We start from the raw sequence: 15757 nt of genomic DNA on the forward strand, positions 1-15757 counted from the left end.
GTGATGTATTCGGCTTCATCAAATAATCTGATCCTGTGTTACTATCTCCTTTAATGTTTTTAATCTTAATGTTTTAATTTTAATGTTTTGCTTTGTTTCGTTTCATTGCTTTTTGTTTTTGTTGAGCTGGTACCGTATGTTGTACACACTGTTCTTGCCCCCGCCTTATGTAATGCCCACGGGCCCTTAAGGCTTCAATAAATGAAATGAAATGAAATGAAAAGAGAGGTCTAAAATTTTCAAGTTTGTGCTTCTGATTCAGTTGGTACTTCTTTATTTTTTGCAGAGAAGAAAGTACAATGCCTCGAATGCCACACATACCAATTTGCTGAAAATAATCAACTGAAGCCTGTTTTTGCCTCTTGGTTTTGAATTTAATTTTCGCAAGCGTATGTTAAACAGCCTGTAACAATGCAATTGCTTCACCACTGACACGCAAGAAGTCATGCGAGACCACAATGCAGCGAAGCATCCGCTTGAGTCTGTTCAAACAACTGCTTCTCCCACTGTCGCTTCTCTCTTACCATCCAGCAAAAGCAAAACGCAGGAACATCAATTGGACTCGGATATATTATGAAATAAAGATGTCAACTTCTACAGGCCCTATTCTTTGCTGAAAGTGAGTGTAAACGCTGTCGTGCTTATTTATTATAGAGAATTAGTTTGGAAAGCTTTTGCAGAATTGGAGGGCAGAAAAAAAATTAAAAAAAAGGCAGGACTTGACAGAGAAAAGAGAGAAGTCTCACAAGTATTGTGCCGTACATTATGAAAAGTGCTTAGCACGAGCACGCAGACCAAAAGGAGAGAAACTACACTACATGTTGCTATGGCCTAAGCATTTATTGGATGCAACCTCCAAGGCCCAGATTTTCCTGCACGCGCAGCTTCCTCTATGCTCCGGGAAACCCAAGTGGGGAGTGCCACCGTGAAACAGAATAAACTGCGATTATCAGGAAATATGAGACTCGTTATATGAGACATAAGAAGCGGGCGTTCAGTGAAAGTACCTGTTCACTGCTCAAGCCCTAGCAGCCCAGCTCAGGCCCATCGGTATGCAGGCCCGAGCCGGGCCAAAGCCCGCAGCCCAAAGCCTGGGCTGGGCTGGGCTTTCCGGTAAGCCCGAGCTCGTGCAGCGCTCTAAGCTGCTTATTCTGGTCCCCTGGTACAATGGAATTTCATCGTAGTGATCCAGTTTTAACCAAGAAAAAAGTTTGCTACTCAGCTGTGGAGTTCTTAGAAAACTGGTCCTACTTTGTTTACTCTGTGGGTGTGCACCGGTGGTAATAATGTCACGTAACGTTTACAGCAGTCCGGCAGTCAGTAAGACAGCAAAAAGGGCTTCCTAAAGAAGCTGTTTATTGGGCTGACCTGCGCCCGCAAAGAGCTGAATGACTCTGCAGCGGCAGTAGCAACAAGCATGCTCCGCAGTTGTTGCATAGAATCTCTGCTGCTCTCAACCATGCTCAGTTTAAAGCTGACAACGAACTTTCGAGATACGGCGTGCAAAGTAACCACAAGAGTCTTGAACAATGTAAGATCGGTTCCACCTGAGTGCGGTCATTCGAGACAAAACTCATCGCATCTTGCATCACAAACAAAGCGATAAAGCCGTGTACGGGCGGCTTTGAGAAATGAACAAACAACCATTACAAAGCATCATTGCACTTCTGGTTATGTGCATATCACGGAGAGGAGCAAACTTGTGCTGCACTATATTGCACTGTGCTGATGCCATTTATGAATGCACTTAGGCAAACTCCTGTTGATCCCCAGACTTCAGGTAACTCTAAAATTTTCGAGTCCTCTTGGTCCCCTGCTTCGTGGAACAAAGCTTAAATGCCCCAGGCCAGCGTCCTGGTGTTAGGGCAGCAGTATATACTGCCTGACCTCTCAAGAGTTCTGTTGTCAGATGACGCTGGCACAAAGCCTGCCAGGATGTAAACCATGCTTGAGTCTTATATTTGCCTCTGCTGGAGGGATGTCAGCCAGAGGTGTTTTGCATCCATCGTTGTGGTTTGCTGTGGTGTGCAGGCTCTCCTCGCAGCTCATGTTGGTGAACAGCAAAAGCCCCGAGCCATGGATTGTGATGGCCTACCTGTGCTACATCACCAAGAAGAACAACCGGGCTATTTACTTCTCCCAGAAGGTGGGCCCCCGTTCGTCGGCCTTCTTCTCGCTCGTTCGTTTTTCTTTGCCCCTTGTCTGCTGACCAAGTCATGTGTGATCAGTTTTGACCATGGAGCAGGCGAGGGAAGGGGTTGTGAAAGGAATTGAGGGCTCAACCAATCCTAAACATGGTCTGAGGAAACTGAAGGTTCCCTGGAACCCACTTTAAGAACTCCTGTGTGGAGGACTTGAAGCTGTAATGTTTATAGCAGCAGACAGCATGAACGCACAATTACAAATTGTAAAGGGTGCATTCGCAGTTTTTCCCATGGCTAATCAGAGTCAGCAGTTTGCCACGGTCAAGTTTGACTGCCCAGTGCTTGCAGCTTGTGGAGGGGTTGTGTATGGGCTCTACGGGTGCTGCGTTCTGCAATGGCCATCCATCTTGCTCTCCAAAGCATTCAGGTTATAAGGGAAAGCAACTGTTCTTGCCTGCAGGAGCAATTGCTTGTTACAGCAGTTTACTTGCTTTTAGCCGTGAAGCAGAGTGCTACTGCAGAGAGGGAGCAGCAGTGTTCCTGCTGAACTGTTTCTTGCACTTGAGCTTTGACTGCACTGCGCCCTATTTCAGTGGAATTCTGACCGTGCGACTGAAATGGTGCCATCTACTGGAGGTACCATCAGACACTGAAAGTGTCCTCTCAATTACAAAAGAGAACTTGTCATTGCCACTGCATGTTCCAGATAGAAAATTCACGTTTTGCTAAAACTGAGTGCTAGGATGAAAAAAATGCTGGCAAATCACGATAAGAGTAGTTGAATCAACACACATTTAGCAGCGATTGAGGGCTCTGAGGTGCTGACAAATTGGCTTCTTTTGTGGTATGTGGATTCTTTCGAGTGACGTCACCATGCTTGGTTACTAGAGGCATGAGCAGCATGCAGAAAATGCATCCTTGTCTCTCGCTCCCATATATTAAGCATAAGCCACAATTCTAGTTGTTCCTTACATGCATCATATATCAGTGTATCAACCAGCTAAGCTGAGGACCTAAAGTGCACGCTACCCATCTGCATGTTTGACTGTAGATGGCGAAATGCAGGCTTGCACCCTGAGCCCGCGGCACGTGGAGGCCCTCCTGCTCAAAGGCACAGTGCTGCTGGAACTCCGGAAACTGCACGAGGCCATCGCCCACTTTGGCGAGGTGTTCAAGGTGGCACCCTACCGGCACGAGGCATACAAAGGTGGGTGTGTGTCCAGCGCCCACCTTTGCTGGTGCTGCTTGCTGCTCCTGCAGAATGCATGTAAAGCAAGATGGCTAAATTGGCTCAATGTCAGCTGACCTTGATTCGAGGAAAGACTCGCATGTGTGATAGACCATAATTTTTTTTTTTTTGTAGGGTGTGGCTATCTTGCCAAAGTAGTGCCAAATGTTTTCTGGCCTGATAGCAGCTGCCAGAGTTCGCCTATCTCACTCGTCACACGTGGAAAGCTCCAGAGCACTCCCACTTCCTAGCTGTACTCTTGTGCTGGTGCTGTTTTCCCTCTTGTTGTTAAAGTGGTCTGTAAATATGATTCCCTGGGGCATTTTTTCTTTCCAGATGAGGCATTTTCGATCTGGCTTTCATGGAACCCCAGGGTTCTGGAGTACTTTTAGGGTTTCCTATTAGGCACCTAAAGGCATGCATGTCTCAGCCCCCATTTTTCCTTTACCCACTTTATTTTGGTACTCGCTGTGCTGTAATTGTTTGTTTCAGACTGTTTCACTTTACAGCCAGTCATTATTAACTGCATTTGGGCATTTCTTGAGCTACCATGCGTCTGCGTGCTCTCTTTTTTTTTTTGATGTGTGTCAGACAGGACAGGATGGAAGCCAAGACTAGTGGGGTTTCTCAGTAGCTTTTGAAAGCCATTGTGGTTGCTCGAGGGTAAAAAATTTTAAGAACCCCTTGTTCCAAATTTTACCATTTTTACGCTGCAAATGTTCGAGTACCCAATGTTTAGCAGTTGTGGATAGGTGCACTGCAGTGGAACCCATCCAAGTAAAGTCACCTATACAGTGAAAGCTCGTTAATTCACAGCTCGTTAATTCGAAATTTTTGATAATTCGAAATAGTCATCGTGGTCCCGTCCGCAGTGCATACAAGTCTATGCGCGTAACAGCTCGTTAATTCACTCAAAAATTGACGCCGCCACCCATAATTCGAACTGCGCGCCGCCAAGCGCCGCTGTTGAAAACCATCGTTGGAAGCTTTCACGGCAGAACGATAGATGGCGCAACCATCGGGGAACCGCTAGGGTGCTGGAACAAGTACTAACCAGTCTTTCCTGCCGCGACTGCTTCGACCTACCCGCCTCCCCACAAAGACCTTAGTAAACAGCAGTCGGTTGCCTGGAGACAACTACAGACTAATACATACCCCAATCTGAGTTTACTCAGCAAAATCTATCCATCCACTTATGAAAACAAATGCCCGCTATGCGGTGAACACGCAAAGCTTTACCACGTTACATGGGCCTGTCAGAAAATGCAGGCAGCGCCGATAAACAACACACCTACACCGGAGCAGTGGGAGGCTGCGCTGTCCAGCGCGAAGCCTGAAGAGCAGCTCAAGCTGATCGACAGGGCTCGCAAGACTGCAAAGGCCGCTGGGGCCCTGGACTGAGGGCTCCACCTACGCTGCGAGAAATAACCCTTATACAATAAAGTTTTTCATTCATTCATTCATTCATTCATTCATTCATTCATTCATTCATTCATTCATTCATTCAAGGAACGACGTTTTAGTGTTTTAGCCCTCGTATTGCACGCCGCTTGCTGTGAGCTTGTGTCCGCGAGATGTGTTCGCGTGGGAAATACTGCGCCAAGACGGTGAAGGAGAAAGTGGCGATTTTACGCGAGGTGGACGAACGGAAGGCCAGCAAAGTGGAAATCACGAAAAAGCACGGGATTCCACCAAGCACGTTGTCGACCTACGTCCGAAATAAGAAGGCCATCAAGGATGCCTACGAAGCCGAAGATTTCGTTAGCAACAGAAAAAGGCTCCGCACATGTTGGTGTGTGCATGGGAGCAGGTCACGCCGTCCACAAGTGCAAACTGCTTCCACCACTGTGGCTTTGCTGCCGGAAGTATGGAAGAAAGTGGCGACGATGGGAGTCCAGAGCCTCTGCCTGCGGCTGTGCGTGCTGTGCTGCAGGATGTTAGTTTTGATGATTACATTGAAGTAGACAGTGATGCAGCAGTGTGGTGCCCGAAGGGATGAGGACATCGTCGCTGAAATTGTTGGGGAGCAATATGTCCCAGAAGAGGCAGAACGATTAGGAGCAAGAGCCTGTGCGTCCGTCCGCGGCAGAAGTTATGGGAGCGCTGAATGTCGCCCGCCTTTTCTTCAGCTTTGAAGAGGGGGAAGAAGACTCCCTGCGTCGCATTCGCACGCTAGAAGACCGAGTGACTACGGTAGCCCTCAGAGAGAAGAAGCAGAAGATGATAACAGATTGTTTTGCTAAATAAATGTTTTTCGTGCCCTCCGGGCATCAAACGCGTCCATTTTTGCTCACTTTCATAAGTTCGAATTTTGGTTAATTCGAACTGGCCTGGCGGCCCCGTGGAATTCGAATTAACGAGCTTTTACTGTACCAGCAAAAAAAGTGGTGCGATGTAAAAAGCACAGCGCGAGAGTGTGTTGCATTTTAAACGCGAGGTATGATCAGCTGCGACCATAGCATAGTGCTCTCGTGCAGTGGCCACTGTTCTTCTTGCTCTGCCATGGGCTGAAAACCCATTCGTGGCACTATTTATTTTATTTCTGCACCCTCAAGGTCAGTGACGCCACAAGATTTGTGGTTGTGTTTGGCCCCGTGAAGTAGTGCTTTCACACTGAAACTTTACTCTGTCAGTTGTTGGTGATGGCATGACTCTGGGGATGCTGTCTGGTAATTTAATTGGCTGCTTACTAAAGGCATATTGTCGCGTTACAAAAGAAACACTTCAGAAATACATCTTCCAACCTGTTCTGATAGACCCTTGATTTGATGATGTTTATTTTTGGTTATTGCATTTTATGTTGTTGTTGTTGTTGACCTCACACAATGGCACATACCCACAAGGGGGATTGGCCATAACCAGGCGGTGACTATTTAAATGACCAGTTGCATGTGGCAAGCATGGGATGACCTACCAAAATTTGGATCGCATAGTTTTCGTAGCCGAGGTGGTTGCAGGAGGTTAGGGGGGTCATACAAACTAAAATTTAGGCAAAGAAGGGGTAGGGATTACTATAAGTGGTTGTAAAAACCGAAATACAGAAGCTGATAATGCGATGGGCAGGACGAAAGCTCATGAAGGTAGACGTTTTGATTCTAGTAGATAATTTTGAACGGCAGAGCAAACATTCCCATTGGTATGGCCAAGCATAGAAGCGCCAAGAGACAGAACAACCGCAGAAGACAGGCGCAAACTGAGATTCTGTATTGGAACTTCTAATAGTCGCCTCCTAATCGATGAGTAGCGACGGCAAAAAAGAAAAAAGTGCTCTATTGTTTCCGGCTCCACACAATACGGACACAATGGGGAGATCGCCAGACCAGGCCTGTATAGGTAAAAATTTAGTTGCGGTTATCACGTTTTCGATTTTGTTTACACCTTATGGATGTACTGCATTTACACGAATGCAACGCAGCAAAGAAATATAACGCAAGTTCGATTCCACATTCATACAGCTTTATGTTTTTTTTTTCCCTGTCCATACCGTGCGCTTTGCTTCATGGCCCCAACGCTTTGGAACGCTCTCCTCGCAACTCTCTAATCTGGTGGTTAAGACATCTCAGAGAGTGCCGTTTTATCGTCTTCAGTCTCCGAATGTTGGCCTAGCAATTACACTGTTAGATACCTGAGGCTCTGAGACATCGTAGCCTGTGCGCATGCAGTGATGGCATCATTCTGCGGGAATTACGCCACCAAGGCTAGGCGCTCTTTAACCGTTCCTGTATAGAAGATATCTGTACTATTAATGGAAAAAAATATACTCTTGTCAGTTGAATGCAAAGTGGGACTGCATTTGCACTTTTCTATATCTGAGTTTGCTATAGCAGGGTTTTACTATTTTCAGCATATCTTTATCGTGCAGCACATGGAAATAGCAGGTTTTTGAGCAGTTGACATGGGCATGATGGAGGACTTCCAGTAACAGACATGTTAATAGAAAGCCAAAAGTACTCAGGTTGGACATTTATCTGCGTGCTCATTTTAAAATCTTTCAAATAAAGTGCCAGGCATTAGTAGGTGAACTGAAATAAATGGCTGTTAGCTATACAGAGCAGTTGGGCAAGCTAATAAAGAAATGAGAAATGTTACAGTCTTCCTCAGAAGCTGACCCTCCCTTTTTGGTTTCTACCACATTGTCAACTAAGCAAGGGTGCCTGTAGCTGTGTAGGGATGTGGTGTCCGTCTTTGCAGGCATGGTGGACTGCTATCTGGCCCAGCTTCGCAACAATGATGCAGCTGCCATTGCCAGCAATGCCTGCAAACACCTGGGCCACACCCCGAGAGCACTCACGGTCAGTCCTCCCACGTTCACAGCCAATCACAGGCAACTTGTTCTAAAGGTCTTCTCTTTTGGTGCACACAGCTGCCGAGTGGCATTCGCTACAAGAAAAAGAATTGTCTGTGCTGAATGAAGCTAGATATGTTACGTCTATGTTTTCAATCCATAATTTGTCCTTTCTTTTTTCTGTCCCTGCTGTGGCAGCTGTGTTTCAGAGGAGGTGAAACAGAAAAGGCACCCCTGTGCTGTGGGATGTTAGTTCATTTTGAGGAACCCCAAATGGTCAAAATTAATCCGTAGCCCTCCACTAGGGTGCCTCTTTCTCTCTTCCTTCTCTCATGCCCCTGTTATCCTTTCCCTCATGGTGCAGTTGAGGTGTCCATGTAGAAGTGAGAAAACTAGTTATTGTGCCTTTCCTTTCCTCACAACCAGTTTTCATTATTTCATTTTTTCTTCCTCCTAGCAAGTTGCCACTTGTTTACTGTTTGGAATTAGTAGACGTGGCATTTTTCTCTCTTTTTATCTTATGTGTCACTGGGGCTGTGCTTTTTTAAAATTTTTTTATTGTCCTAAAAGTCAACACCAGTTCAATCACGTGCTGAAATTCGGTGAACCCTAAAAATGGAGAGAAATTTTAAAATAAATGGCGTTTTGACATAAGTGAACTCGAAGAATATTCATCACGCGCTTTAAAAATTAAGTCTTCTTGTTGCAACATGGCAATGCAAGAAACCTGGTCGACATGAGCCAGCACATAATCATATTGGTAACGCAATGGTGGCAGTGGCCATTTCTACCACTGCTCAAACGGTGAAACTGCTGGTGCAGGGGCGGAAGGGGCTCGGAGGTGGTCTGTTCTTCCTGCGTGTCCCCTCTCACCGTCCGTGAGGTCTTTGTTGACACGAAAAACACTTTATTCTTGTCTTATGCAAAGCACAGAGCTATGCACAGCATTGGGGGAGGTGCACATTGTGCAGTAGCTAGCTCGGACTTTCTGATTAGTTGCAGCATGATTTGCGTCTTGACCTGCGGTCTATGCAAACCACTAGCTATGGTCCTTTTTTTTTCATATTTTCTTCAGCCAGAGTTTGAGATGTCCAATTTTGTCACAAAACATTTTGAGGCAAGTGATGACGCACAGTATCTTTGGAACTTTATTGCCTGACATGCAACACTTTCAGAAGCTATTTTTCGTGATGTGAAAGTTTCATTGACAAAGGTTTACCTAGCGTATTGGTGCCGTGTTAAAGTGCGATGTTGTAATAAATGTAGTGCATGCCTTTACTTGGCTCAGTTATATTGTCCAGAGGGTTACTGTGTACAAGTAGAACAACAGTTGATGCTAACGTTCAATGAGAGGGGCACTCACGTTTTGACATTTTTAGAGCATAATGCTGGCTTCCCAGTATTACATGCGATTGCTGTGGAGTGCTCTCAAGCAGTCATTAATTTTACTGAATTTGATTTGTTGAGCTAGATGCCACTTGCGCCACATGCCTCTAAAGCTTGATGACTTCCTAGAGGTGTCTGGGTAGCAGCTGTCTAATCACTGTCAAATTGCTTAGTGCAGTTAGCTTTGGTGCTGGAGCTTGTGTAATCAGGCTGTCTGTGCCATTTGAAGACAGGGGCTGCCTTGGCTGCTTTATTATCTAGTTGTATGCACAATTTGCAAAGGGTGCCTTGTCTCCCCAATGGAGGAAGGGACAATGCCAATGTGTGCCAGTGCTTGGCGTATCTAGACACTAGGCCTTGGCATCAACTGTGGCAGCTGCCTCCTTTTCTTTGGTGTGTGTGTGTGTGCATGCAGCTGTATGCCAGTGTGCTGATGAAGAGTCCCGTGACCCTGGAGAAGGCTAAGGTGTGCCTGGAAAAGGCACTCAAACAAGAGCCCACCCACCTGCCGGCCGTCTACCTGTTGGCCGAGATCTACGACCAGCAGCGAGCCTATGACCGCGGCATCCAACTGTGAGTCGGAGCACCCTCTCCTGCCCTCACATTCATGGCAGGGCCATCTGCCGTCTCTGAAAACAAGGCGTGAAACTGTCCTGTGCCACTGCTAGGCGTGGCTGTCTACCTGCTTGTGCTTCTTGTGTGTAAGACGTTATCTGATGCACTTGGTTGCAGGCAAAAGGGGCTTTTCAAATTGCTGTTAGGTTTGCTTGTCACTAAGCTGAATGCACATTTTAGAGTGCATGCGAACTATCTGTGCTGGTGATAGCTTTGAAGACAGTCATGGTGTCAAGAACCCTCTAGATAGAACCACCTTGGACTCTCACTCACTTGTTAATAAAGGATGTCTTGTTTGAATCATGGTGCAAACTTTGGAGGATGCTGACTGTGATGTCCTTAAGTTGACATGTCCACTGCACTGTGGGTCACCAGTGAATCACATCTATGCCAGCTCTACCGCCACAAACATTTATAGTCTTTTTGTTTGGTTGAACAGGGATGTGTTTGAGGAAAATGATTGTAAGGGGAAAGAATTTTGTTGCATCAGTAATTAGGCTGTATGAATCTCTGCACTAGAAAAATTGTTGTGACCCACCACAGACCCTCTGGACATAGTGAGAAAACAAGTTGCACCCAGCGTTGCGTGTATCAGAGAGACCCCGCGGGCCATACTCGACTGCACCGGCAAAGCTACTAGACGGGTATGCCATGTAATTTTTAAATCAGATGACTTCAAGCATCATCCCAGAGGACAGATCTGATTGCGAAAGAGGTCATCACACTCTGTGCAGGCTTTTCCTGGAAGCCCATTTATGTATGTGTCTGGCATGCTTCAATGCTGGGCACAAACAGAAGGCCCGGGATAATCAGTGTCTTGCGGGCATCCTGAAGATGAGGAGCCTTGTTTGAGTGAAGATTACAACTCGAGATTTTTTTTTTTCTACTGAAGCATTCCAAAATTGTTTCCAATAAAATTTGCTAAATGAAATATTGCTTTGGACCATCAGACAGCTATAGCCTTACGGCACCTACAACTCTGCATTCTTGTAAAAAAAGAAATGTAATTTATGGTACTTGCAAAAATAAATATAATTGTGTGCGGTGTGAAATGGACCACCTGTGATTCACACAGTGAGGCCCCAGCATAACTCAGTAAGTTTCAAACAGCCCGCTCAGAACACTTCAGCAAGGCCGCTCATGCTTATCGCTGCTCAAAATAGCTATTATGGCCGGTGACTTACAGGTGGGTCACACTGCAGCTGAGGGAAATGAAGGGCGACTCACCAGTGGGCCATGACGGATAGGGACTGAGGCTTTGAAAGTAGCATCTAAAGGAAATGTGGTAACTTTCTTGAATGGTGGACAACAGGACCCTATTGTGTTTGTCCTCAATGGGATTTTTAATGGTAATTAAACGATGGCGACTACATTGAAGTGTGGAGCACTTAGCAAGGCATCTCTTCCCCCGTTCTGTGCACAGGCTGCAGAAGCACCTGGAGACCCAGAACACGTGTCGACTGCACCAGATGCTGGGAGATTTCTACGCCCGGACGGGCGAGCATGACAAGGCCCTGCAGCACTTCGGCATCGCCCTCAAGTGTGTCCCTTCTCCACCATCTGGGTGGCACGTTTGCTGTGGAGTTACTTTGTGGGGACAGCTGTATATGGCATGTTTCCCACTCATGTCAGTTGTGGCAGCGTCTGATCTTCCATGCCCTTTTCCCTCACTGTGCCTATTATTACATGGGTGGGTGAGGGACTGTGCAATACGCATCATTGCATTCACACCCCATTACTGATTACTGCGCCCGGCTACTCCAACATGCTTCTCGGCAAAAGGCGTGCACTGTGAAGCTTACCCACGGTGCAGATGCAGGTGAAGCGGCATAAAAGCAACACACATCCTATGCACCTGTGCTGAAGTATGGAACACTCCTACTGGCATCAGCATTTTGCACTACCCCAGCTGTCGCTGCAGCCTGCATAACCACAGCAGTGAACGTCTGGCGAATTTTTTTTGCAATGCCTTCAGGAGGGCCATGAAGGCGAAAACTATCCCGCAGCAGCGTCTCTGTGAAGCCTCCACCTTTGCAGGTGGGGTTAAGAGTGGTTTTCCTCTCCACTTGTAGGGAAGAGGAAGAAGCCAGACAATGAATAAGAGAAGTGATTACAAATGGAAGTAGAATTAGAATTGGGATAGCATTGAAATTGGAATAGATTCGCAAGTAAAAGACAGTGGAATCAGAATTAGAATAGAATCTAAATTGGTACAGGTTGGCGAGTGAGAGAAAAATACTATGTTATTTCCTCTACATCAGTTCAGTACATCGTCATCATCATCATCAGCCACGACTACACCCACTGGAGGACAAAGGCCTCTCCCATGTCTTTCAAATTCAATTCAATTCACTTGATCGCCTCAAAATTTTTTTCCCACTTCATTTTGGTAGGAGGTCAAGGTCAAAGCATGTCGTGGAACATTGGTTGTAAACGCTGTTGTGCTGGGCACTGGTTCACCTTTCATCTTGAGGAGGATGAGCACTTCTAAATGAAGCTCAAAGACAGTTGTACACAGACAGCAGAGCTGATCGAAGCTCTCTGTCCGCTTGTGATTTGCATGTTTAACCCTGTTTGTGAAACTTGTAAAAAATGGTGCAGTTCCCTTGTGGCATCATTTATGCCTTGTGGGGCAGTGGTCGTGGCTTTGTCGTTTCACATGGTCTAAGAACTGGGAAGGCAAACAGTCGCTAATTGGTACATTAATACATCAAGCAGCAACTGCATTGCAGCTGGATATTGGCTGGCCATGTTGAGGGAGTGCATGTATGCGTGCTTGCTACTTGAAGGGGGCATTTTATGCCATCGTTCAGACTGAACAATTTGAATAGGTGCGGTAAACATATAGTTAAAGGGGCTGCGAAACACCGCTTGAACGGATGCCAGTTACACTTGAGATGGATTCTTTATGTCACACAGATGCTGACTCAAAAAGAATTACGAGAATCGATGCATAGGAACGGGAGTTATTCAATGAAGAAATTTCAAAATGCAAGCAAACAAAATGCTGCCCTCAACTCGATTTTCACGCAGCTTCCCATTTCCATTTCACTCTCCCAATGACGACACTTCATGCGACCAGTCAAAACAGCCTATCTGAGCACGTGGCGGAAGTTTGCATTCCATGGTTGCCTGTTCTCTGTAACTCGTTCATGCCAAGGCTGGCAGCGCCGTTTGCACGGTTACAACAACCATTTGAACGCCCAGCTGACCCAGCGATGCTTCATCGTCACGTCGACGGCGCAGAAGGGAACACTGATCAGTGACGTTCCCTTACTTATGGATCCGAACTTGAGCGCAAGATACTGTGACGGTGTGACAGCCTGAGCAAAATATCAGACACATTTAGCATAGCGCGTACCGCTACTACTTACCGCCAACCATTGCTCGTCGCTCCTAGCGCGCTGGTTGGTCACGGCAAGCAACGAGCGCGTGCTGCTGACGGGAACGTGGCGCCATCTGGTGCCGCCGCCCGGTGATCCTCCACAAGCTGATGATGCGCACTGCGTGCTAAATGTGAAACGAACGCATCCTTCCTTGGGACCGAAACGAACGCTTATAGAGTACAATGGCTCGATCGGATGGATTCCGCAAAGCCGCTCTCAAATACATAGAGAGCAACCATAAGCGTTGAGTGCTAGGTCGTAGGATGTTTACAGAGAGGCGCAAAGTCCTTCGATGCAAAAAGTAGTCAGAGCCTCTAGTGGTGTATTTTTGTTTTACTTGCTTTACAGAGATTTTATCTAGGGCAAACAAGTTGGTTTTGTTAATGTATTACAAAACACAAAAACTTGACAAAACGTATCTCTAGTTATTAACACAATTTGCAGTATATTTACTTTTCGTCCAATCATCAAGCTCGCGCTAAGTGATGTCATATCCGCTGCTAAAAATCGTCACTGTATGGTGACACCGTCAGCGCCACGAATTTGTTTTTGTGAGCTAAATAAAACATCACAAACCGCAGTATACGCGGTACGACCGATGCTAATAGCATCAATATAACTCACTCTATGTAACCAATAGGCAAAACAATGCACTGAAAATGTGTTTCGGGGCCCCTTCAAGGTACCTATCTGCAGCACGCTTTCGCGAAGCGGTTTGCCAAAAGCAGTCACAGTGCAGCGTGCACGTTTTATGCTAATTCGGTGCTACGGCTTGTCTTGTGGTGGCTCGTTTGCAGTCTGGCAGTGTGGGCTGACAACAGTGAAGACAAAAAACATCAGCCTCAGCCAGACTGAGCACTGCGCAGCCCTCCCTGTTGCCCCTCTCACCTGATCATGTCACCGTGTTGGTGACATCCATGTCTTTTTGTAGTTTAACTGAGTATAAAATTTCACAAAATTCTGATGCATGGCAGCAGTGTTTTGTCAGTTTGACATGTCCGGGGTCCTCTGCTGGGGTGCTTTTCATATGCCATGTTCAGCTTTGGGTCTTTAAACCTGCGATACCGTTCCAGAGACAGTCTAAGCTGAGTCATTATTGATGGCCTATTCCCGCACCCTCATTGTTCACAATGTATTGTAAATGTCGTAAATCACAGCACAATACTGCTGCAACTAGCCTCCTGTAGTCAGTACTGAGGACTTTTTTATTCTGCCGGCAGGTGTGTGTCCAAAGTCTGCTACTGTTGACTCTCTTTCTTACTGAGAGAAAACACAATTTCTGGGTGGTGTGCATAAAACTTTTTTTTGTCCACTAATTTAAAAATTTTTCTTTATTGCAGTGCATCGTAGTGTAGCTAATGCTCTCTTTTCAATGATACAAAGAAAAAAACAATATATGTTGTTTATGGCAAAAAAAATCTGATTGGCAAATTTCATTTCGAGAGACCCCCTTACAAAAAGTTACAAAAATATAAACTATGCTGTCGGAAAATAGGAGAATACAAAATTTAGAATATACATTTTGTGGGTTAAAATGTTAAATTGACTATTCAGAGTTGAAGAACTTTTCATGCTAAACTTTCTGGTCGGCAAAACAAAAAATAAGTTGCTCATGCATAGTGCTTTGGGCTACTGTGCAGCGCAGTGCCAAGGTGGGCCCGAGGCCATCTTGCAAATAACTGCGTCCACTGGTGGCATGGAATTGTTGAGAACGTGTCCAGTACCTACAGATAGGCCCTGAAAGCAGTGAATCTCCTCAGCAACGGTGGAAACAAAAGTTGCAGGCGTTCACCTTTTTATAATGCAGGCAGGGAGGAGCAACGTCTGAATTTAAGTAAGATGAATAGATGCCATCTTTTCGCACAAAGCTGTCGCTCGCACCTACGAAGTAAAGTGTTGATGCTGCAAAGTCATGAGAACACTGTCACTGCTGAGCAGGGTTGGTATGAGAAGAGGGGGCCACTTTGGGCGGCATGCTTGGGCGAGCGTTTTATTTCGACAGGTTTTGTGCGAAGCTCAAGAATAGTACTTCCTTATCTGGATGAAAAAAAAAATTATTCCAAAACAAATGCAGTCCCTTCGCAACAGTCTGAAAACCATTGCTTGTCCAGAAGTGGTGCGGGTAGCTCCGAAGGGGGCATTTTATGCCATCGTTCAGACTGAACAATTTGAATAGGTGCTGTAAACATATAGTTAAGGTACCTATCTGCAGGACGCTTTTGCGATGTGGTTTGCCAAAAGCAGTCACAGTGCAACGTGCATGTGTTATGCTAATTTCGTGCTACGGCTTGTCTTGTGGTGGCTCGTTTGCAGTTTGGACCCCAGCAATGCGAGTGCGCGGAGAGGCACGCGGAGAGTGGAGCAGAGGCCCGAGAACGTCGAGGGCGGCTACGACATGGATGTGGACGAGATTGCTGAGTCAGACGTTGAGGTGGGTGGTTTTCCTTCGCCCTCTTGCCATGGTGGTCTGCCTGACCCTGATTCATTTGTCCAACAGTCTTGTAAACTTCCTCTTTTTGCTCTTTGTTTTTATTTCTTTGTACTTCATCCATGTCCCACTTTCTTTGCCAGGTAGGAATCGCTGTGCTCTTTTCTCGAAGCATGAAGTACTTTGAAGCAGCGTCCTGCATGTCTTGAGCAGCGAAATTCAGTGAAACCAAGTGAAATTCATAGTTAATTCGATCCTCTGGATCCCATTATAGTTGCACTCTGC

At 46.1% G+C, this 15757-nt stretch overlaps 1 protein-coding gene across 2 annotated transcripts in view; it reads left to right on the forward strand.

Moving 5' to 3' along the window:
• Positions 1-15757, forward strand: part of APC7 (anaphase-promoting complex subunit 7) — a 51853-nt gene that overhangs the window by 31132 nt on the left and 4964 nt on the right. For both annotated transcript variants that reach the window (XM_077655591.1, XM_077655590.1), the window contains 6 exons: positions 2032-2146; positions 3210-3351; positions 7564-7664; positions 9459-9616; positions 11082-11198; positions 15358-15475. In XM_077655591.1, the coding sequence (XP_077511717.1) occupies positions 2032-2146; positions 3210-3351; positions 7564-7664; positions 9459-9616; positions 11082-11198; positions 15358-15475 (751 nt within the window). The remainder of the gene's footprint in view (positions 1-2031; positions 2147-3209; positions 3352-7563; positions 7665-9458; positions 9617-11081; positions 11199-15357; positions 15476-15757) is intronic.

This window comes from Amblyomma americanum, chromosome 2 (assembly GCF_052857255.1).
Source record: "Amblyomma americanum isolate KBUSLIRL-KWMA chromosome 2, ASM5285725v1, whole genome shotgun sequence".
Taxonomy (NCBI): Eukaryota; Metazoa; Arthropoda; class Arachnida; order Ixodida; family Ixodidae; genus Amblyomma; species Amblyomma americanum.